Source organism: Trichinella spiralis (genome assembly GCF_000181795.1).
Source record: "Trichinella spiralis strain ISS 195 chromosome Unknown Scfld9, whole genome shotgun sequence".
Taxonomy (NCBI): domain Eukaryota; kingdom Metazoa; phylum Nematoda; class Enoplea; order Trichinellida; family Trichinellidae; genus Trichinella; species Trichinella spiralis.
The window spans coordinates 2,026,094-2,049,971 of record NW_003526948.1 but is presented as its reverse complement, the minus strand read 5'-3'; the positions used below and the strand labels follow the sequence as shown (position 1 = coordinate 2,049,971).

Genomic DNA, 23,878 nt, shown 5'->3' with positions numbered 1-23,878 from the left:
TTAAAAAAGCTATAAAGCTTATGCTGCATGGCGAAAAAAGCAAAAATAATCGTGCTCAAAACCTGTCCCGTTGTGAGAAGCAGTGTAGTAGTTGGCAAAGCTTGTGCAATGCTATTTTCCATGCTATAAGATTTATGTTGAAAATGTTCCTTTGAATCTTATTTATATTTACGATTCATTTGTTACTAGCTATGACATGAAATTATTTATCATCCTAAAATATTATTCATTACATTATATTAAATGAATATATATATATATATATATATTGTAAGTAATGCTTGCATTTTTCGTTAGTTCCTTTCATTTCTCTTAATTTGTTTTGTTTTTTACTTCAAAAACATCACATCTACGTGTATTTTATATTTTATGTTACATTTATAATTTCAATACTTGACTCTTGAAGCAGACAAAAAAACAAACATTAAAAATAAACACAAAAAACAGCAAGCTAATTAAAAAAATGCTATTTTAAAATTTCAATCAAGCACAGACGTCAGTGATTTTTTTTCTTGGTTTTTGTTAGAGAAAATTAGTATTTCGCCAATTCATTTTTGAATTTTAAATAAATGATAACAATAGTGGAGCGAAAAATAAGCGATGGAATTGTTGTTACACTAAATGGCAGTGAAATTTTATTACTATTATTGTTTGTTTGTTCATTTTTTATGAAATATATTTATTTATTTTAACAATTTATTAGCATGATGATGAACGTAGAAATCATTTGATCTATTCAAATGTTCAAATCAGCAAAAAGCTTCAAAAAGCATATTTATCATCTATCCTGTAAGTAAATAGATGATAACAAAACAACATTAAATGAAAAACAATTCATTATCTTATGTTTGCTTTTATAAATGTGCAAACTAATAGTTCAATAAGCATTTCGAACAGCTACTCTTGTGCAGCTTCCCCAATTCTATGCGCTTCTTTCAAACTTTTCTTGCTAATAAAAAACACTTTGTCCACCTACACACTAATAAATCGACATATTTTCCTTAAACAACGAACAAAGCATTACATCGCTTATTACATTGAAGTTGTGAGTATTTATTTATTTATTTATTTTGATAATATTTGTTATTAATTATGAAAGTTATTATCGATTCTTGCGCCCCCCCCCCTCTCTCTCTCTCTGTTCAACAATTGTATTTATAGCTTTTCAAGAAAAGTTATTCAATTATAATTTTAAATTAAAATTCAAACCAAAAAAATAATAATTTTTTCTTTTTTGAAATATCCAATTGTATTATTATTTGTCAGTGATCGGTTTGAATGAATAAATGTATGAATAATACCGTTTTCTTATTGTCCTTCTATACTTCTTCACCGACCGCTTTTTCTGATCAAGTTACCTTAAAAGAGTCGTCATTGGGGGGAGGCATTTTGCAAATATTTACCCACTGATGCCAAAAATGTTCCACACACATGGAAGGCAACCACTTTCTTTTCATCGCAACTTGCTCCTCTCCATCATGAATTTATTCATCACACTGAACAACATTATTCATCAGGTTGAGCAAAAAGAAAAAACCAAGCATACATTAAAAAAATATGCATATTTTTTATATTGCCAATTTATGTTGTTGATACTTGTAAAAGGTGAGTTTGTTTAGCAAATTGATTTTCAAAATTTCTCCTCTCTTGCTTCGTGTATTAATATTTAAAAAGTAGGAAAGAATTTATCATTTTATTTTTCCATGATGACAATTGAACAAATTTATTGAAATTAAAAATATAAAAGCATCCATATTTATTTATTTATTTATTTATCATCCTTTAATGAATATCTCATACCAATGTTTGTATAGTGATATTTGTTTGGATATTGGTAGCTTTGATAGTTTGTTATTGATGATTTTGCCCCGGCTTTGCGATAAATTTCCAATAAACGGGCGATGTCAATTATTCCAATTTTTAATCATATTATATTATAAATTACGTTAACATTATCTTTACTAATATAGCATGGCCGAATCTTTTGTGAAACCGAAACTAATCAAGCAACCCGTAATTATTCAGTTAACCATAAAATAAGATCATGAAATTTAATTACTCTTTTCTTATATTTATCTTCAATATGTTATTTGAACTTCAAATCTTATGGTAATTCTTCTGGGCGCTTTTTCCATTTATTTTCCGCTCGTCACATCTTCATCACTTGCATTCTTTTGCAAATTTTCAAACTTCAAAAAAAAACGAAAAAATTTTTTTTCAAATAATTATAAATAAATAAATATCAGTTTATTTAATTTCTGAGCAAACAAAAAATTGAAAAGAAAATTATTTGTTTTAATTACTTACATTTAAAAAGTGGGATATAATTGTTGCTCATTTTCAACTGAATTTTACGATCAAATATTATTTTCTTTTCAATCCGTCTATTTATGCTTTTCTGAAGTTAATAATGATTCATAAGAATAAATTTATAAACAATTCAACAAACTGTGTACATTTTGATCAATTGATGCATATTAAACAACAAAACTGTGCCCTGTTGCTGGTAATTTTATATTTGCTATCGTCACAGCAGTAAGCTGCTACATTTATCACTTTTCTCACCGTGCACTGCAGTTGGGCAAAATTTAAATACTGACCGAATTATTGAATCGAATTCAAGTAAATATTACAATGATTATCACATTTATTATTATTATTATTATTGCTTATCAAAAAGTGATCATCACTGCTTATTTTTCAATGTATACAATTGAAACGGGCATTTGCATGCAAATGCACTCGGTAAGAGTGTCTTTTTTGCACAGTATCAACTGTTTGCAGAATAAATTATGAAAATTTCACGTTTAGTAATTATCAAAAATTGGACAAAAGAATTTGTACAAAATACTTTTCTCCATGCATCGATAATTGCAAAATTTCAAAAAGAGCAGTTCATAAATTGCACTTACAATAAGGAAATGGATTAATTTTAATAAAAATTTGATATTCATGAAAATTTGTTTGAAAAATTATCCCCCTCCCCCCTACATAAGCAGGTAGTTTGATTTCATTAACATTTTTTTTATTTTAGTTTGTTTTCTCGATTTTCTTATTCACATTGCTTATGGCTGCTTAGCTGACTTATCCAATAAATTCTTCCATTCAATGCAACACAAAATAATTTCCAAAGAGGTTTATCAATTGATCAATCATTCACAGTTTCATCAACTTTTACATTGCCAATTCAACAGCGCCACTGAATGGGACAGTTGGTATTCTATGAAACATAACAAAAATTCTGATATGCATAATTTTTGACAAAAAATTTCTCCTCATCGCATAAATAATAAATTAATAATTCAAAATTGTAAAAAGTAAATGTTTTGACTTTATCTATCTAATCTCCACTGATCACTCTCACCACCTTTCTGTTTAGTGTCATTCAAATTTGCATCATGTCTGTACACCTGATATCAACAGTCTACCACCAGTAGAACAACAGCAGACTGTACCTTGCAATTATTAATTATTAATAATAAAATTATTATATTATGAACGAAAAAATTATTATAAACAAATGTGAAACATATAAAAACAAACAACAAACTAGACAGTCGTACAATTTCGACATGATTAATTTCGAAGCTTGTATTAGTGTTCGCTCAATTATTCTTTATGAGATAAGACATTTTTGAAGCCTTTAACACTCGAAAAACTAAATTTTTATTGATTTAAGCCTTTTCACGTTCGTTATTAAATTAGCTTTTACATTTAAAGGAATATAATTTACGTTATTTTCAGTTACGTCCATTTTCGCCGAAGCATCTATCCGCTTATTAGAAAACGGTAGCAAATTCAAATGATCAAGTCAAAGTGACAATGTCAATATTGAAACAGTGCCAAACACTTGGCCACTTTTATTCATTCAAAGACAGTCATCATTTCCCATCCAGTAAGTCATGCACATTTTCCAAATTTATGCCTTTTTCTTTTGTAAAAGTAGAACAGCAATTATAATTTTGAACCAAATTTGCATATTAATGCGAGGTGACCCAAATGCGCATTGCACTTTTCATCCGAGCAAGCCTAATTCTGTAGTGTGATTAGAAAAGTTGAAAAGGGAAATTTTAAATTTTCACTAAAATTAAATCTACTCCACGTTCGTGTGCAGCAGAAGTGTTGCAGTTCCACTGATTACAATACGAGTTTATGTTGCATTTTTATGCCAAGTATTTTATTCAAATAGAGTTTAATTTTTTTTTGAACTTTAATTTCTGCTCCAATTTTTGTAGTACATGAATTTGTATGAATCATCTTTACAAATATCGCTGTTTGTTTTTTTTTCAACCAAAATTTCCATATCATACAATGAGTAGTAGTAGTAGTAGTAGATCGTGTATACAAATCAGAGATTCTCAACATCATGTTTTACATTCATCGAATTCAATGCTCATGAATCACTGTGAATCATAAAGCTGCTTTAATGCTTTGAAACAAACAATGATACACGGTTTTCGAAATTTTCCCTTTCCCAATGTTGACTTTTGGAAAACTGCCCACATACTTACTCCACTGCAATTCAAATGTACTGCGTGAAAAGTTTTATTTAAAAATTAAAAAATTATCACCATCCACCAATGATTAGCATATTGTCAAACAATTTCAACACTGATGCACTTGAAATACTATTTTCAAACGTTACATCACTTACCACTGATTTGACAAGTCTCATTCGTCAATGAATAAAGTTTGCACAAACTCTTACAGTAATACTATTTTTAAATACTTTATTTCTGGATACGATGCTTCTGTATTTCGCTTGAAATGATTCAACTGTTAACTGTTATAAATTTAAACAAACTTTTCCATCACAAATTGCATCAATTGAATAAATAGTAAAATTATTCATTTTCTGATTCGATATTTGTCAAAATTTCAACCGACCATGCAAAAGTTGAAAAGTTTTGTATTTAATTCAAAGCACCTTTACTCAATTCCAATGCAATCAATCAAGACCCCGTTGAACTGTATACTTTTACAATGAGAGCAAAATTGTTTGATAATTGATTAAAATGATTATGAACAATCATATTTGCATTTATTTCAATGCGTTATGTTTCGGATTTTTTCCCATTTCTACAACTCCACAGATGATAATGATGAAACAAGAGAAATGAATTTATTGTATTTTATTCTTGATACAGTTCTATAAAATGTAGAATTTTTTTTCCTTTTGATTAATCGATAGCCATTTTTCATCATTATCTTATCGTTCGGTGGTTTATTTGCTTTTGCTGACTTTTTATAAAGCGTATATGATGTGGAATATGGACGCAATGTCAAGAACATTATCTGTTGTAATATTGAATTTTCGGGCGGAAACAAACAACAGCTATCTTATTGTTGGCAAATAAATATTTTCTCCTCTCCTATGCCAGCACGCAAGTTGAACAATGAATTATACGATTCGATTAATAATAAAGTGGATAAATTATTTTTTTTTTGAAAAAAATTTTTTTGAAAGACGACAATTTTCTGCCCTGATATTAGATGCAGCATATGTTGTGCTCGTATAAAAAGTGAAGAATGAAATGGAAAAAGTACACCAACGTCGCGGGATTTGTAAATTGTCCTTTTTGCAGTGGATTGGATGTAAATGATGGGGGGGAAAATTTTAAAATATGAGTCATTGTAGGCATAAGTTGATGTCGGTGTTCAGTGGAAAAGTGCATTTCCTTATTGTCGTTTTGCGAGCCGCCGCCGACTTAGATCAATACCAACGCTGCAGCACTTTGTTCATTGGATTTTCATTTTATTTCATGTCAAATTGACTCCGCTTTGTAATTAATCATAACTCACAGTGATCAGCACGTTCAGTATTGAAATAAAAATGCGCCGATCATGACGACGCGTTGCTCCTTTTCCACGACCCTCTTGCATATATGTTGGCCGGGATCAATTTGGAAATTCCACGACAAAAAGCCGGCATCTGCCATCAGTCAGTCAGTCGGTGGTCGTCATCTAGTCTGAACTGTATGAAGGGGAAGAATTTTTATTGTCGAACGATCGATCAATAATTTATTTCCCTTTTTGCAAAATTGATTTGCTGATTAAAAGCAAATACAAAAATTGTACGGGGAAAATTTCAAAATTATCCCGCATCACAAGTGTGGAGAAATCTGTACCAACAACAACGAGAATATGCTCCAAGAGGGAACCTTTTGTACTTGGGATGATTTGTCAGTTAAGTTCAAAAATTGCAATCTACCAGTTGGGAATTTTGCAATGTTTGCTTCGTATATTTTCTGATACAAAAAGTATCATTTATTGAAGCAGCGTGATTATAGTGAAATGATCATGCTGAATGTGTCGATGAGAAAGCAGACCACGACCACGACCACGACGACCACCACCACCACCGGTCAGGAGGTTCACAATCAATTCGTCAGATTAATCGACGGCGACCCTGGCGCAAAGCTTTGTTCCGCTTAATGCGAGGATCTTGACATTAAATTACATTTCTGCGTAATAACGCCGGCCCAACGTTATTGAATATGTTTCAGTATTAAATCTCTCACCCGGGTGAGCAGTAGTATTTCGCCTGTCCCAATGATTCAACTGGTCCAAAATGGCCTCTGTCGTTGAACAGTGAATTCTTCTGCCCGGTGCACCATTCCTCGGTGACCATATCTCCAAGGTATCTTCTGTCCCGCGGTTCGATGGACCATTTTCTCGGGCCTTGCCCCACCCCACTTGTACAATTCTTATTCTTCTTCCTCCCTGCCTGCCTGCCTCTTCTTCTCGGCCAGCGCTTCAATTTCGATTCCACACAGCCGTAACGAAATTATTATTAAATTTGCGCAAATTCCTGACGCGGCCATTACGTCCCTGTGTCGATACTTGCGGTGTAATTATTTTTCGTCGCGAGTATGCTTCACTTATTAAATTTCGGCTAAGGCTGCTTGTTTTTGCTCGGTGCCAGTACATTTTGGAACAATTGAATTTCAGAGTCGACCACCGACCGCCGTAAACCATTATCACCGCTTCTGCTATGCACTACTTTGCCAACGTCGTCCCCACTTGGTTCTCTGGTTCCACATTCAATCCACACGCGCATATATGCTGATTTTTCTATTTCTTTCTCTTCTGCCAAATTCCATCAATTATTATTACATCAGTTTTGCTACCAGAAAAATTACTCTGCCATTTTTGTCCAAATGATTATTATTCTCTCTTTTATATTCATATAAATATATATGTGTGTGCATGTATTTCTGAAATTAACATAAAAAAGAACACTGGCTCCATTGCAAACACCGACACTGTGCTACACAAGCTACTTCAAATCCCGGTAAACTGTTCATGCTTTTTACTTGTTTACGTTTGTTTGTCGGTCGAATGTTCAACTTCTTCCACTGTGCAGATTCATTTTATTAAATGAAAGCAAAATTTCATATTCAACAAAGTAATGAACGCGCCTATTTTATTCCCAAATTAGTTTAGAACTTCATGCCATACCAATTATTCATTACATCTGTTTATAAAAGCAGCTTCAATATAAACCTTATTACAATGATAATCGATATGGGTCAATTGTGCTATGAGTATTTTAATTGGAAATTGGTTCTGATTTTTCCGCTTTTCGACTGCACTCTTCCAAAGTTAACTGGGGGAGGGGCCAATGGGCATTATTATTATTAATTTATTGAAACAAAAATCTAAAGAAAGCTTATGGAATTATAAATATTTACTTCGATTCAATATTACATGTTTCTCTTTTTGTTTTCCTCCACCACAGCCCATATGATGCTTTAGCGCTGCACACATGCAAACGTATACATTTTGTATAGAAAAGTTAAATAAATGACAAAAAATTCCAATGATTCTACAATTTACCAGTATCGATCAATATGTTTCATGCAAATAATCTCTTATTGTTATACCAACTTTGCAAACGTTGATTATTTCTAATCTTATCACCAACGAGGTAGATGATAATACAATATAGATATATAATCAAAAAAAATTATGAATTTCATGTTAAAATTATCAACCCTAATTTGAAATGGTAGGCTTTTTCCTGCAAAAGTGATGTGCAAGATGCAAGTGATCTGCAAAACAAAAATAAACGAATAAGTTGATAAACAGTTATTGTGAATCTGTTGTCAAGATTGAAAATTTTCACTTAAGCAGGGTTAATTTATTGTAAAATTTATCTTTTGCAATAATGCTGTGATTTATTATTAAATATTTATTTTTATCAGTGACGTCTGTCCTTATATGATGATTGACGGCACTATTTATTTCTATAATAATGAAGATTTATTTAAAGTTACATTAGGTGAAGCTTTTCAATGACACAAATGATGTCGTCATAAGTTGCCTGCTCATTATTTGTAAGAACGAACAAATTTTTCACACGTACTGCAAGGGAGAAAAAAAAAATATTTTTTTTTCTTTGAAAAGTTTTAAACTGTAAATAAAAACACGATCAATTGATACGTTTTATCATTATTATTGTCATATTAATTTTATACTACTTGAATAATATTAAAATTGATGAGAAATTTTAAATTGAAACAAAAAGAAAATATATTGAATGAATTATAAAAGGTTTATTTTATGTTGCTATGAGAAACAAAAAAAGTCCATTTCTGACAATGCTGAACAAAAGTATTTGATTGCTATACAAGAGAATAAAATGTTCGCAAGCAGCTCATCTTGTAATAATTGCATTGCTTTGAAATTTATAACCGTTTCACAATTGAAGCGACAATAAATTATGCAAAATACGTTTTGATATTTCCACGATTGCGTAGTTAATAAATTTCTCTAATGAGAAAGGTTTTGATTTATGCAATCGAATATTTGTTTTCTGTCAATTTTGTCCCCCATTTTTCCATTCTCCTTTTGATAATTTAAAATTTAAATATCTCTCATATATACATATATATATAGAAGAAAAAAGAACACTGTTCACGAAAAAGAACAAAAAGTGCAATTGATTTCATATTTTTTCCAAATGCAACACTGGCAAAAAAAGCACATTATAAGAGCATATTTCGAATTGAATTTTTCCCCCAATTTTCGATCAATCAATTTCCGCTATAAAATAAACATGTTGCCATTCATAAAATGAACTTGAACTTTCTCCACACTAGGCTAGCTTTTGAGACGAAAGAAAAAAAAATTATCGTCGGATCATGCGAGAAAAAGTGGCAAAAATTACGATGATTTCAAAAATTACTACCAAAAAAAAAGTATACGCATAAAATATGGAACGAGTTTCCAACAAAGAGAACAAAAATATAATTAATAAAAATTTTCTTCTTACCGGAAAAAATACGAATTACAATAAGTTTGTGAAAATGTAGCATTTGAATTTTTTGAAAAGAAACTTTCAAACACCCGATTGTTCAGTTCGTTGTAATTTGAAATTGTATAAAAACGGTTACTGTAAAAAAAGTTGTACGACCTAATTTTTTAAAGGAAAATTAAGATGGAATCTCATGTTCAGCGTGTTGGATTAGGTTGGATTTTGTGTTGAAGTGTTGAAATTTATTTTACATTTTGTTTTTTTTGTATTAATTTTTTAAAAATACATGTATGCAAATTTGATCAAATATTTGCATGGAGAGAAATGTCGGTTCTATTCTTGCGTCAATTGGCGAAACAAGTTGAACATTTGGTTTATTTAATAATGCATGATTCAGATCAGCGTAGCGGCAGATGAACACGCCGGCATTATTATCCTAATTAGGAGGTCAATATCAGTCTCGCAAGGTTTATCTACTGTTGTGATCATATTGATCAAGGCAGATTTTGGACGGCCACGGATTCAAACCTGCTGCCCTGTCCTGTCAACAATATCAAAAGGATCCCACTGAACATTAGCATAATATTCCAAATAATCGAGCAGTGTTCATTTCAATTGTTTAGATTATTTATATTTATTTATTTAAAATATCATTTCATGCAATCGTGCTTTGGATGTTGTCAGAAATTTGAAATCGGCACAGAGTTTTCTCGAACAGAGATAAGCGTCCGTTTGAAATTGCATTATTAAAGAAACAATAAACGGGTTGAGTGGAAATTTATGGCGCACAAATTGAATTGAATATTCATTTTAATAGTAAATGCAAGTTGTCCCCTCACACGTTCCGACTAGGTAAACAGATGTTGATGATGATGATTATTTTTTTTATAAAAGAGTAATTTCTTTTTTTCTCTGTGTGTGTATAGCATATGGGATATTTATTAAAAAATGAAATATTTTCAAATTCAACACGCTCGTTGTTGCCAATAAAAGCGATTTATATTGCAAATTTTTTTTTGAAACATTCTAGTTTTATTTATTTTTGAAGAATAATAAATGACATTATACATTTATACTTGAATATTGAATAATGAATATTGTGGAAGAGAAAATTGTTTGAAACAATAAATAACAGTGAAAATGAATATGGAAATTGATTTGAATAAAAAAGCGAACAAATAGATCAGAATTTTTAGTGAAATTATAAATTTCTTAAAGTGAACATAAATTTTGATTAAAAAAAAGCAGAAGAAGAAAAATTTAGTAGAATAATTGTTTCTTTAACTTGAGTGAATACATTCATTCATCGCTCTAATTGTTCAATAAAAACTACAACTGGTTTATATATTTTCTTTGTTTTTTTTCTTTATGTATATATATATGTATGATAATTAAAAATTGATGTTTCAGACATTGAAATTTCAATTAATTACATTATTGATTGATTGTATTTTATTCTCCAGTTTTGCTCGTTTGATATTTGGAAAAAAAATACATGTATGTATGTATGTATGTATGTTATGCTTGATGTGCGCGTTGGTATAAATTATAAGAAAAAGATGATAAAAAGATGACGACAATACAGTAATAAGAGGACATAAATTTCATTATTGGCAGTTTTTGCATGTTCAAAAAATATTTCCATCCACCATTCACCAGTTTGTAGGAAAAATAACCTTGATTTTTGTTGGACAAGTTATTTTTTGACAAGTTTTAATCTGGACTGTTTGTTCAGTATGACAGTTGAAAACTGATTTTGAAGGTTTTAAAATAATCGCAATCGAAACAAACCACTGCTTAAAGCTTGTTGCAAATGGGAAAAAGTGATGCAAATTTGAGAAGAGAAAAAAACGAAACAAAAGCCAAAGCGGAAATAATTGAACAACAACGCTGCATTCAGGAAAACAATGACGACAGTTTATGCAAATTTTCTGTTTGTTTGTTTGCGTTTGTTGGGATTAAACAATGACGTGGAAATTGGTTTTTATTCTTCGAAGCAAAATATACAGTCGAAATAAGTGAGTCATTTCGTTTTGATTTTTTCAAATTTAAATAAAATTTCAATTACACTCTCATTGCAGATTACTTTTAATAAACAAATAGCACGGCAGACGCTTTCTTTTTTTTTCTTTTAAATTTTCCTTTTGTCGTATTATCATTTCGAACTGTTCACTTCAATTTCCCCATTTTTATTATGCACGTAATTTATTTGATTATATTTATCTGATTTATGGATGTCTTTTTTTTAGCATCAATTGCTTGATAACACATAAATAACAATAAAACATTTTCAAGCGATTGCCTTATTTTCTTTATTGGATTTCTTCATTTACACACACACACACACCACAGTGCTTTCTTTTTTGTTTTCATTTCATGCCCAAACGGATTTTTATTCCATTATTATCATTCTCTTATCATCGACAACCTAGAAATTATTCAAATTTCATTTTTATCCATTATTAATAAGAAAATTTGCATCATTTGCTTGTGATTGACCATTTTCGTGCTTAGTCATTCCATTCAATTCTTTTTCGGCTTAGTTTAACCGACTGACGTCATTTATTAATTTTGAAATTTATCACAAATAAACAGAAAAAAGGAAAGTCCGCAATATAAAACATATCCAATAATTGATCGTTTACTAAATATTAAATATAAATTATGTTATTTTGTAAAAAAAAGAAGTGAAATAGTTATTTTTTTCTTTTGTTTTTGTTCACCATCCGTCCGATCAGTGCGGCGGATAATGAGCATGGAACCAATCATACGGTAAATTTTGGTCATTTTCTGAAATCCAATTCATTTATTACAATTCAATTCATTCGGTCAAATAATTTTGCTTCTCCAATTAATAATTATTTTATTTTTATACATTCAAATCAAATTATCCATCTTGCAATCAATAAATTATTACAAGACAATTGTGATTCACTGTTGTGTTTGTTGTTTTTCAACAATCTCGGCAATGGATGTTACATTTCAACTTGTCAACAATGTCAGAAAAAATTTACATATTATTGAATGAAACCCATCTTTCTCGGATTTTTGTTGTTGTTTTCTTTTTAATTATTCATTTTAAAATCAAAAGCAGCGATTGGTTGATTTGTTGTTACGTGAATTGCGTTTAATAATTTGAGACAGTTGATTTGCAGTTTGAAAAAATTGGCAAAATTTCCACTGCCCGCACCAGTTACCAAATTTAATAAAATGTCGTCTCGTAGAAAGAGAGAGAGAGAAAATTATAGCATCGGGCACAATTAGTAGAGATGCTTTTTTTTTAATTACCAACATTTTGCAAAATTTCTTCCTACGACGTTACCAAAGCGGTAAGTTGTTTTCCTTTTTTTGTATGAAATGCATGATGAAATAATTTTAATATTTTCAATTATTAATTTTACACTTTTTCCATTGTTTTGCAAAAATTAGCATTCAACTGACGACCATTACGATGATGATAATCACAATGATCTTAGTTAGATGAGTGAGTGAGTTCAAAGCAGAGAAAGAGAGAGAAATTGAAAATTCTGATCTCATCAGTTATGATTGCCAATAAACAATGGGAAACAATTGTTATTTCCGTGATTTGAAATTATTGATAAATAAATTTAAAAAAATAATAATAATAAAATCGTCGGTCAGTTGTTGTTGTTGTTGGTCAAATTATTATTCAAAATTGTTTCCATTTCTGCTTGTGATGCAATTGAATGTGAAAAGCAAAGCAGAAAAGTCCATGTTTGAAAATGATGAATGAAATTTATGAGAAATTGCTTTCGTGCAATTTATGGATAAAAGCCAGACGTTTGAGCTATATTGGCGCGACAGGGGCAAAACTAAATATACATTAACGATAGCAGTAACAATTTATTACCTAGAAATGGCCGATACTTTATTGATAACGCAGACACACACGCATACATTTATACACAAATACTGCCTGCATATATATATATATATATATATATATTTATCTATGTATACATGCAAGGACACAGTTACCGGCGGAAGACGGTGAAAGTCAATTGAAAAACATTTCTTGTATTCGTATTCGTTTATTTGATTGTCAGGCTCATTAGTTATAATTAATAATAAATCATAATATTTTGTACGAATAATAATAATAATAATTTTTTGAAAAAAAAAACTCATAATTGTTGTTCATAAATTTAATTAATAATTGTTCGATTAAAATTTTTTCGATTCTGACGAGACGAAATGAATATTTTCCATTTTCTCTATGCTCTAATAATAAGAGAACCAAAAAAAAAGAAGAAGAAGAAGAAAATATTTTTCATTTTACTCCATTTTTCTTGCTTGAATTGCTTGTTGTTGAAAGCGTCGAACTAATTCACATTTTTTGACCCGATGATTTTTGTTGAACTAATTTTCCATACCAAAAAATTCACTGCATTCCAAAGCACAATATATGCATATCTGTCGGTCTGTATGTTTGTGCATGCGCGTGTGTAATAGCATTATTGTTGTTGTTGTTTTTTTGTTCTTTGACGATTGTTTCGAATTTTTAAACAAATCAATAACATATGTAAATTTTTGATATTTATTTTCAACTTTTACCGTAATCCAAATTGTACACAATTGTATTATGACTGGAAAAGAAAAAAAAAGAAAAAGATGATTTTTCCCTTTTCTTCTTTTCTTCTCTTTTCTTTTCTTTTTTGGACAATCACGTTCCGACGAATTGAATTAATTTTCATTTCCCAAATTTGAAATATTCCAAAAAAAAAATAATGAAACAATAAAAATAGTTTGATGAACAATTTGTCCGGTTTGAATTGGAGACAATATTTTTTGGCCCTAATTTTCAAAAAAGAAAAACTTTTTTCCTTACTTTCCAAGTAAGTTATTATTATTATTATTGTAATTTTTTTCGAATTATATATATTTATTTATTTATTTTTGTGTTGTTGCGATCGTTCAGATTTTTGAAAACTTTTTACACTACAGGCAGAGCAAGAGGAGAACGGGGATCGCTTCTTTATTCAAATTTTTTCCAAAACCGGTTTTGTTTTGTTTCTTTTCGCAAAATGCTGTCTGGTCAATTGAACACAGACAGTAAGTAAGTCTAGACGTCGTCGACCATTTGTTTTTTCTTCGAAATTTCTCAAATTATTAAACATAATTTTTCCACGACAACTGTCCAATGGACGACCGCTGACCAATGGCCTTCTTGCTGCTTGCATCAGGTATTGGTCACGATGTCAGCTTGGTCGTGGTGTGCAGCTGGGTGTTAGTAGGTTGCTTTTTCGAGAAAAGCGGCTCTTACCGTTTGATGTTGCCGCAATCGATAAAAAAAGTATCACTGAGCAAGAAGTTAATGAAAACCTGCGCGACAAACGGCGCGCTTAATCACGGATGGTTTGGCGTCCCATATGCCGTTTTCAACGCATAAATGTCCCCTCTAGATGGTTTAATTAAAAAACCTCCCCAATAATAATAATAATAATAATAATAGCAACAACAAAAGAATATTTATGAAAAAATAATAATTTTTTACGACTTTCTTTTTTATTGTTCTCTTATTGAATAATTGGAAAATGGAAAATTATACCAAGCTTGTTGTTGGTGTTCTTTTATCCTCATTTAACAATTATGAATATTTTTTCTTCTCTTTTTCAATTTATCTTGCTTTGTTACTTTTTTGATGAACGACGATCGGCAAATAAAAATTTCTTCAAAATGACAACGCTGATAATTTTTTTCCTTCCTTTCTAATGATAATTTACTGCTCTCACCAATCAAAGCAAGCAAAACAACCAATCAAACTGCTGTTGTTGTTTCGAAATTTGAATAATGTAACAAATTATTAATTTTTTCGTGTGTTTTTTGGTAACTGGTCAGTGAAGGTCGTAATTTTTCCATCATAGCAACGGTTCAAACTGACCGGTATATTTCGTCTTGTCCGATTTTTCGAGGCTGTACAATTTTGCATTTATCCCAGTTGAAATATCTTTTTTTTTGTTTTCATTTTCCACACAAATTTCGACAATTTGCATCATCCAACTTGCATGTCCAGTAGCATTAGTTTGTTTTTGATTGAATAAATTGTATAATATTTCAAATAAAATATAAATAAATATACATATATCTATATGTAAGTATTTAAATAAAAAACAAAATCAACGTTGATGACAAATTCTCTCTTTTAGTCAATAAGAATAGGAACGACTATAATTTGACGTACGTCAGTGACCAGTCAGGGCGCTCGATCCGCCCTGAACAGTTTCTGCCAATCATTGGACGAAAAGCTGATTGCTGGTGGTGGCGCTCCAATCGCTCTTTGCTCACTTCTCTCCTGTCTCTTATATAGATAGCATTTGGTTTTTTTACGGCCGTCGAATCACACGTACACTAAAACTGGAACTACACACTGAACTATCTGCGAGGCTTGTCATCGGTCTCTTCAAGCCATCTATTATATTCTAATTTTCGACCACGACGACGGTATATATCCATCTTCTGCTACTTCATCATCATCATCTTCTTCTTCTTCTTCTTCCTTGTCCATTTGAATTTGTATTTTCAACGACAACGAACAATTTTGCATTCTTACCGGGGCGCGTTTTGCAATTTCACACATCACTATCCACCCAAACCATCTTACTTTATTATCTTGTTTAATAGTTTAATTTTTACAGTTTCACTTTTTCAGCTCACTCTACACGCCAACTCATCCATCCACTCAACCAACCAACCAACTAACCTCTTCTTCTTCAAGTCTTCATCTCATTGGACAGTCCAGTTGAGAGTGGACAGACAGCTCGAAGAGCAAGCAGCTCGGCTACGTTGACCATGGCCAGTGCCCAGCAGTCCGGCTCGGCCGGTGAATCTCTGCCGACCGGAGGCCGACGCAAGCAGCACTGTCCACGTCGTATTGTCACCAACGACGACGACGACGACGACGACATTGTTGTTGGTGGTGGTGAAGCTCTTCACGTTCATCAGCAGCAGCAGCAACGACAAAATGGTAATTTATTTCCAATTCAATTTAAATAACAACAGAAATAAGTAAAAATTAAGGGAATTTTATCCAATTTTTGGATCTGTTATTCCATTACAGGAGTTAATTGAAATTCTCATCATCCTCCTCTTCACATTCATATTCATATTCATACAATAGTACATTGAGGCAGTAGATTTTGTTTGTTTGTTTGTTTTCTGAAATTCTCATCAATCAAAACCAATTTTATACCACTCGCACGTGTCATGGGGTTGACGGATAACAGTATTATTATTATTATTATTATTGCTTGCCTTTTTCGCCATACAGATAGATAGATGAACCGGCGGATGGTGGTGGGTCGTATATAGATGGAGATGGATTGTAGAATTGATGATACATTCGCCCTAACGGCCGTCGTAAATGTCCACCGCGAATCTCATTTTATAGCCCATTCGGCTTGTTTAATAAAAATGCACACGCTCTTGTCCAACCGACCCGATGACCACCACCACCACTGACCATTTTCATCGGCCTGCAGTTTGCATGCAATTTTCACTTTTCCATCCGAAAATGACACAAATAAATTTACAATAATATTTGATAAAAGTTCACACAGTTGTGTAAATTTTAAAAAATAATTTCATTTTTCTCTTCTCTTCTCTTCTCTTGTCTTATGCTTATTTCAATTGATGGGGAAATTTTTTCAACGGGAAGTATTTTCTGCTTTTCCTATGCTGCTGTTGCTGCTTCAGTTTGCTTTCCAGTTTTGCTTGCAAAATTTTATGATTGTTTAAATAAACTGCAAACAACCAAGCAGACAAGCGACCAAGCAAGCACCAAGGCCGCTAAAAAGTAATTATTAAAAAAAATTTTTTTTATAATTATTTTGCAAATCATTTACAACTTGCCCGTTGTATATTGAATAGTTGGGAAAGTTGCACATTTCATTCCCGGAAATATTACTAATCAAATCGATATCTCTGTCTGTGTCTGTATCTGTATCTGTATCTGTATGCATATACTTTACACACACTCTCTCTCGCTTACTCATGCACACAACATATATATATATGCATATGCATATGCATACGATGCCTGTACGTAACATGCACGTAGTTTTTTGTTTAAATTTCGAAATGATAAAATGGAATTTTTCTCCGACAAAATTATATAGAAAATAGCTTTTGATTTTATCAACTTTGTTTGTTATTAAAATGATTCATCCGCAATTTATTTACATTTGGGCTAGACCAGTTTCCTGAAAAAGACCTTCTGCATACGGACAGCCGTTGGCCGCAGATGATACATTCAGCTCTGCTTTTTGTACAATCATCGTTTTAGTTTATTTTTTTTTTGTTTTCCTTTTGTTATTCATCCTCTTCTCATGGCATGTTTCACATTTGTTTTTGTTGTAATTATCGATTTATGCCATTCACTTATTCACCAGTATTTATTTCTTTTTTTCTGTTTTGTACGGGATAAATTTTCAAATGATAATAATAATTGGGTGATCGGTTATTCGGGTTATGCTTTTTTGTCGAATGAAAATTGAAAAAATCTACTGTGGATTATTATGAAATTTAAAATTTCTTCTCGTCATTATTCTACAAGATGAATTTTTACAATTTGGAAAATTTTTGTATGATGATGAAATTTGTAGAATTATCGAGTCTTTGTGATCAGTTGTGTTATTTTTCTTTGCTTGATTCAACTGTATTCAAATTTACCATATTTGACAAATGGTGTAGTAGTAGTAGTAGTAGCAAGTAGATGATGATGATGATGTTGATTATGTTGATGATGATGTTGTTGTTGTTGTTGTGTTTGCTTTCGAAGCATTCTTCTAGGTAGCGTTGTATGTGTATATATGTGTGTGTATTTGCCTGAATTATTGACACTAGTTTTCGGGGATGAATTTTTAAATGACCAAGCTGAACACTCTGGGGTCGTTTGGCAGGCAGGCAGGCAGGCAATTTTGCTCATTTTGTCCAGCTTCAAGTTAGCTGTTGTGGTCTGTATTTTGCCAAAGACTGTCGTCTTGGTCGACCGTCACTTGACCGTCGACTGTAAACCGATCAGTTTATTAGTGACCATTCATCAGGGTCAATATTGACCGGTCGACTTTTCATATGCGCTCTTCCTGCGAGCGAGTTATTATTTATTATTTATTTCTTTTTTCTTTTTTCCTCAGCATTCGTTTGTCTCTTGGATTTTCTTTCCTCTTCATTTTGTGCAAACATACAGCTTGACGAAGCCGGTCACCCTGCTTCAATTACACACACACACACACACACACACACACACTTGTTCTCTTTTTCTGGCCCTCCTTCACCTTTTACATATATTATATATTTACATATTTATTTATATTTGGGTTTTTTTTCACTTCTCTTACTTACATTTTCTCTCTTCGATACTATTCGAATCAATTAAATTTCGAATTTGTTAAAAATTGAAAAAAAAATAATATACAAAATTTTAAATTTATTAATATTTTCAAAAAATTTACAAATCCATATCGTCAACTTAACTTTTGAAAGTACTGTAAAATTTGAATTATTCAAATTTTACAGTAATGAATATTTCTTTATTTGGAAACCTGTATGTCATTTTTCTTATCCGCGTTGACCAATCAAATCAGGATCCGTTGCATTTTGAACTAATCAGCTTAAGTAATCCATTATTGTGGACAAGTTGTCATTTTAATCAGTGCGCGCGTTGTCGTCGGTGGTTTGCCTTTTGCGCTTCTCTTGTACCGTTCGTCCGACTGGCTTACACGGCGCGTCTAGCTTTTTCTCTCTTTGTCTTTCCCCCCATTTGTGTGTCTGTTTCTTATTTCTCTTCTTCTTCTTCTTCTTTACCACTCTCTGATCGATTATTGGTATGCTAATTTCTACCATTTTTTATTCTGTGCATTGTTAATTTTTTTTAAAAATTATTTTTCAATTTTTTATACTTATTCAGCGTCCATTAATTCTATCACATTTGCAAAAAATATGTTCGGCAACCAGCAAGCTAACACATTTTTGGGTGAAAATAACAACGGTAACTAACTTTTCACTTATCACTGCACCTACACTTGCATGCACCCACATATATATATATATTTTATTTAATTTTTCCCAATAGTTAAAGTTCAATTTCTTCTGTTCATGTTTCGAATGATCCAAATTGCCATTAATATATTTTCGTGACGTTTTGGTCGATTATTAACTTACCAAAAGCAATTCAATTAACAATTCAATTTGCAATGCAATACAGATTTGTAATTTGTTTTCATAAAATTGCCTACTGCAACTAGAAAATGCATAGGAATCATTTCTCAATTTCACCAATATTCTTAGTAATTATTCCTTTATATATGTATATGTATATCTATGTGCGCATTTAAATTCATTTATTGACCAACTAATACTCTACTGTTCGTCGTCGTCGTCGTCGTCGTCGTCGTTGTTGTTGTTGTTGTGTTGCTTCAATCATTTATACAGATTTGAATTATTATTATTATTATTATTCCATTTAAACGATATGTTAATTTTAAAATTGCAAGCTTTGAAAAAGATATTTATGTTTTTTTCCTTGTTGTTTGTTTAAAGAAAAATCATTAATATTTAAAAATAAGGGAAAAAAATCCGATGATTCATTCGTTGTATTTGTAAGCTTTTAAATATTTGATGTTGAGAGAGAGAAAAAGTAAACAGAGAAAGTGTGAACTGTCGGATAAATGACGATGATAATGGTGGTGATGATGATGATAAATTTATGTATATTTGTTTGTTTGTTTGTTTATTTTCCATTGAAGATAATTTTAAAGTTGATTTAAAGATATTGGAGTTGTTCATTCGTGACCTTTTCACTGAACTGCACAAACAGAAGATGATGGGGTTTTTTTTCTCTCAATATTTTTCAAAACCTTGTTCTGGCTTGAATTTCTCATAGTTTGAAAAAATGCTTTATCTTTTTTGTCCTTTTCTTAAAAACTTCATCTAGTCGAATTTATTTCGAGAAATTTTTTTTTCACTTCCCCACTTTTCTCTTTCTCCTACATCCATACTTACATCTCTTCTTGCAACATGTTCTTCCATCATATAGTTCAGCTTTGATGGTTTGTTTCATTTTTTCTAATCGGCTATTTATAATAATAATAATTATTATTATTATTAGTATTATACTGGCATTTTGTTCCATTCACTTATTCATTCATTCATTCATTCATTGCATACATGAGAGAAGAAAAAGAATGAAATTATTTTTTTCTTCTTTACACTGCATTCATTATTTTATGAATATTTATTGGTGATTAACTTTTTAACAATGTAAATTTTTCTGTTTTTTTTTCATAATAATAATAATAATAATAATAATAATATGATTAGAATAAAAGGTATAAGGGTTAAATGAATGAATGAGAATGGTGTAAAAAATGTTCTTTTTTTGGTTCAACAGTAGCATTTAAGATTTTGCTTGAGAATGTTGTTTGTCCGTTGCACGTCATTTTTCTCAATCTATTTTTCATAAAAGCGCTTGCACAGTGTTGTTCGATGTTCCACTTTAGCAACGGTTTAATTGCTTGTTTTTTCTACTTGAATTATCGGCCGTGCATCGTGCATATTGAGAACAGCAATAATATTTCCCTTCCTCAATATTTTTTGTTTTGGTAAATTTTATTACAACTTTAAATATATTGCTTTTCAAAAAAAAAGAAGAAGTAATAATAAATAAATACATAAATAAAATAAAAAGAGTAGGTTAATTTTTATTATTACTGGTGCAATTTTCGTTCACCAGCATTTGTTGCCAGAGATAATTTGTGATCTATTGCTGTATATATTTATTTGCTTGGCGTTTGAAAAAAGAAATGAAAAATTTCCAACACGGAAGTTGATTCATCGAATATGCTTGTTGTTTATTGTTTTTTTTTTTCATTATTTTTGCTCTCAAGCTTTCACAATTTGAAACTTTGTCATTTTCAATCGTCTGTTCTGTTCTGCATTTTATGTAGAATATTTTGTTCTTATATATATACTGCTTGTGGTGTGTGTGTGTGTGTGGCTTTGTTTGGTCAGTTTTTATTTCAGAAAAAGAAAGCATATTTTTTTTATAAACACACGAGAAAAAATATTTTGTTGCTTTTCATTTTCATTATTATTATTATTATTATTATGTATAAAGTTGCCTTGAGAGTGGGTTTTGCTTTGATGAATTATGAAAATGGGAAAATGTTGCGGCCGTGTTTTAATTTATTATCTAAAGCAAACATCAAAAGCGGCTTGTGAAGGAAACGTTCTTCGTAATAGCGGCAATAGTAAATAATAATAGTAGTAGTAGTCGTTATAGAATATGCAAAAGTTTTGATAGTTTATAATTTTTGAATATTTTTCTGATTCAGTTATGATTATTCTAGGATGATATGAATAATAATTGTAAAAATAAATTAGCATGCTTAATCATTCTCTCTCTCTCTCTGTCTTTTGTACTCTTTCCATGTTCAGATGTAATTTTTGTTGAGCTAAAGGGTTGTTGTTGCTGAAGGCAAGCCAACCTGGTCAGATCAGGGAGGATATAGGCAATTCTATATTGGATAGGATTGGTATAGGATGCTGATGTGAAGAAGAGGAAGAAGAAAGAATAAGGGAGTGGTCAGAATAATTTTTCAACATTTATCAAAGTCAACTTTTTCCCACTGCGCACAACTTAATGGCATGCTGTTGTTGTTATTTCCGCTAATAAAACTGAAATCACGACAAAATCACTTTTTCAATTGCAATTTAAAAATCACGCACAGATTGTTCCAGCTGGCCGGTCGTTTTTTCCTGCTCCTTGCTAAATTACCGCCAATATAATTATTGCACATTTTACGACGAACAATGGAATTTTGTGTAGTTTCAAAATTGCTGCTTCTTCTCAACCTACCCCCTCCCCTCTGTTCCCTCCCTCGCAATATATATCTGGTGACGTTTCACCAATGGATCCATTTTGAAAATCTGTTCCACTGATCAAAGGATGTTTTGCAAAATAAAAAAAATTAGAAGTTCCAACGGAGCCAGTCGGCGAAAGCACTTTAAAACATACGTTAATAATAAATAATAATATATATCTCTTCTTTTTTTCTCTTCTTAAATAACACACGCACGTGCACGCATAAATAAATAAATAATATATATATATACTTTATACTTTCAATATGTGGTGAAACTTTTTGTTCACTTAATTTTACACTTGATGTGATTGTTATTTAGATGGTGCAGCTAATTTGCTGTTGTTTTTCATTGGTGTTTATGCTAATAAAGCTCTAGCAATATATGTATATTATATATTTATTTATTTATTTATTTTACTTTCTCTTCAGCTAAATTTTGTTTCTTGTGCTTCTCTTCTTTCATAGCACATAAATATATATATATATAGTTTTTCATCATTTCAAGCATGGCACAGATTACTTTTTATTTTTTAATTTTTTTTCTCTTTGATCACACATTTTGGCAACATTAAGTTAACGAATGTTGCTAAAATGAAATTTTTGAAATTTATTGCTCTGGTTTGTTTCTTTCATCTTGCAAAATTATACTACACACCACAGAGAAAGAGAGAGACGCGCACACAGCCAAAGGGAGACATTTTTCTTAGAGAATACCTCTCACAATTTCTTTATCGTTCTGTAAAAGCCTAAAGTTTGTACATTTATATATGCACACACACACACACACGCACATATTTAATTAATTAATTAATTAATTAAATTTTGCAACTGATCTGTTGAGCAAAGTGGAACTTTTGAAACATTGAAAAATATTTTTCCAGAAATGAAATTAAAAAAAGTATTTTAAAAAAAAGTAACATTGATATATGTAACTTTCTTTCAAAAGTGACCTGTTTGTGAAGATGTTTTGTCGAAAATTATAATCGAACAATTTGCATACTTATAATTTAAATTGAAAATTTTCGTATCGCTCTTCCATCACAACAGTGTCTGTCTACTTAGCTTGCATAGTGCAGCTAGTTTAAATGGAATAAACGGAAATTGTTCGTTTAGTTTGCTGTTGGCGGTTATTGTCCATTTTAGAGCAATTTTATAAAATAGGCTACATTCTTTCTTTCCAGCTTTCAAAATAATAATTTATGCGGACTTGTTCTTTCTTTTTCAGTCTTTTCGCAGCTGTAAAAGATGAGACGCTTGCATAACAAATAGACTCTAGTCAGTAATAAATTGAATTCATCAATCGTCTGACATTTTCACTTACTTTTACAACTGATTCTTTTTGGCAAAATTTCTGACGTACATATTTTATCATATTACATCGACATTTTTTTTCAATTTCCCCTCTTATTTATTCAAATTTTATTCTAATATATATTCTGTGTAAATGCATGTTCGAAATTGATCATACGCATAGTAAATATTTACATGCATCACTAAACTGAACTATGAACTTCACCTTTGGACAGAACAAAAATGCATAATGTGGAAATGCAAGTTGATTTGGTTTAATTTTTGCATACTTTTCTTTTAAAGTGTAAAAAAGTATTTTATAAAAGCAAATCACATTCTGTTGATTTTGCTCTTTGAAACATGAAAATATGTCCAGTATGCAATTGGTCGGCTCATAAAATGGCAAATTTCAATGCATACTCAAAATAAGTTGATCAGCAGCGGCACG

At 30.9% G+C, this 23,878-nt stretch overlaps 2 protein-coding genes across 2 annotated transcripts; one reads left to right on the top strand and one right to left on the bottom strand.

The window, feature by feature from the left end:
* Nucleotides 1-6,517: 6,517 nt before the first annotated feature.
* On the bottom strand, nucleotides 6,518-7,060 carry Tsp_11627 (conserved hypothetical protein). Its single transcript, XM_003371492.1, has 2 exons — nucleotides 6,929-7,060; nucleotides 6,518-6,754 (listed from the first exon to the last, which is right to left on the bottom strand). Exons 1-2 carry the CDS (start codon nucleotides 7,058-7,060, stop codon nucleotides 6,518-6,520), a joined length of 369 nt encoding a protein of 122 aa, XP_003371540.1.
* Nucleotides 7,061-14,304: 7,244 nt separating this feature from the next.
* Nucleotides 14,305-14,626, top strand: Tsp_11626 (putative ABC-transporter membrane-spanning ATP-binding component). The gene is given in 2 exon segments (XM_003371491.1): nucleotides 14,305-14,336; nucleotides 14,347-14,626. The coding sequence occupies 2 exon segments, from the start codon at nucleotides 14,305-14,307 to the stop codon at nucleotides 14,624-14,626; spliced, it is 312 nt and encodes a 103-aa protein (XP_003371539.1).
* Nucleotides 14,627-23,878: the final 9,252 nt, after the last annotated feature.

What these genes read in the sequence shown, in the direction of transcription:
- Tsp_11627 (XM_003371492.1), bottom strand. Translation starts at nt 7,060, where the DNA reads ATGCGCGTGTGGATTGAATGTGGAACCAGAGAACCAAGTGGGGACGAC. An exon ending in AAATTCAATTGTTCCAAAAT is followed by an intron (nt 6,755 to 6,928) that starts GTACTGGCACCG and finishes TCGAAATTGAAG; the next exon opens with CGCTGGCCGAGAAGAAGAGG.
- Tsp_11626 (XM_003371491.1), top strand. Translation starts at nt 14,305, where the DNA reads ATGCTGTCTGGTCAATTGAACACAGACAGTAA.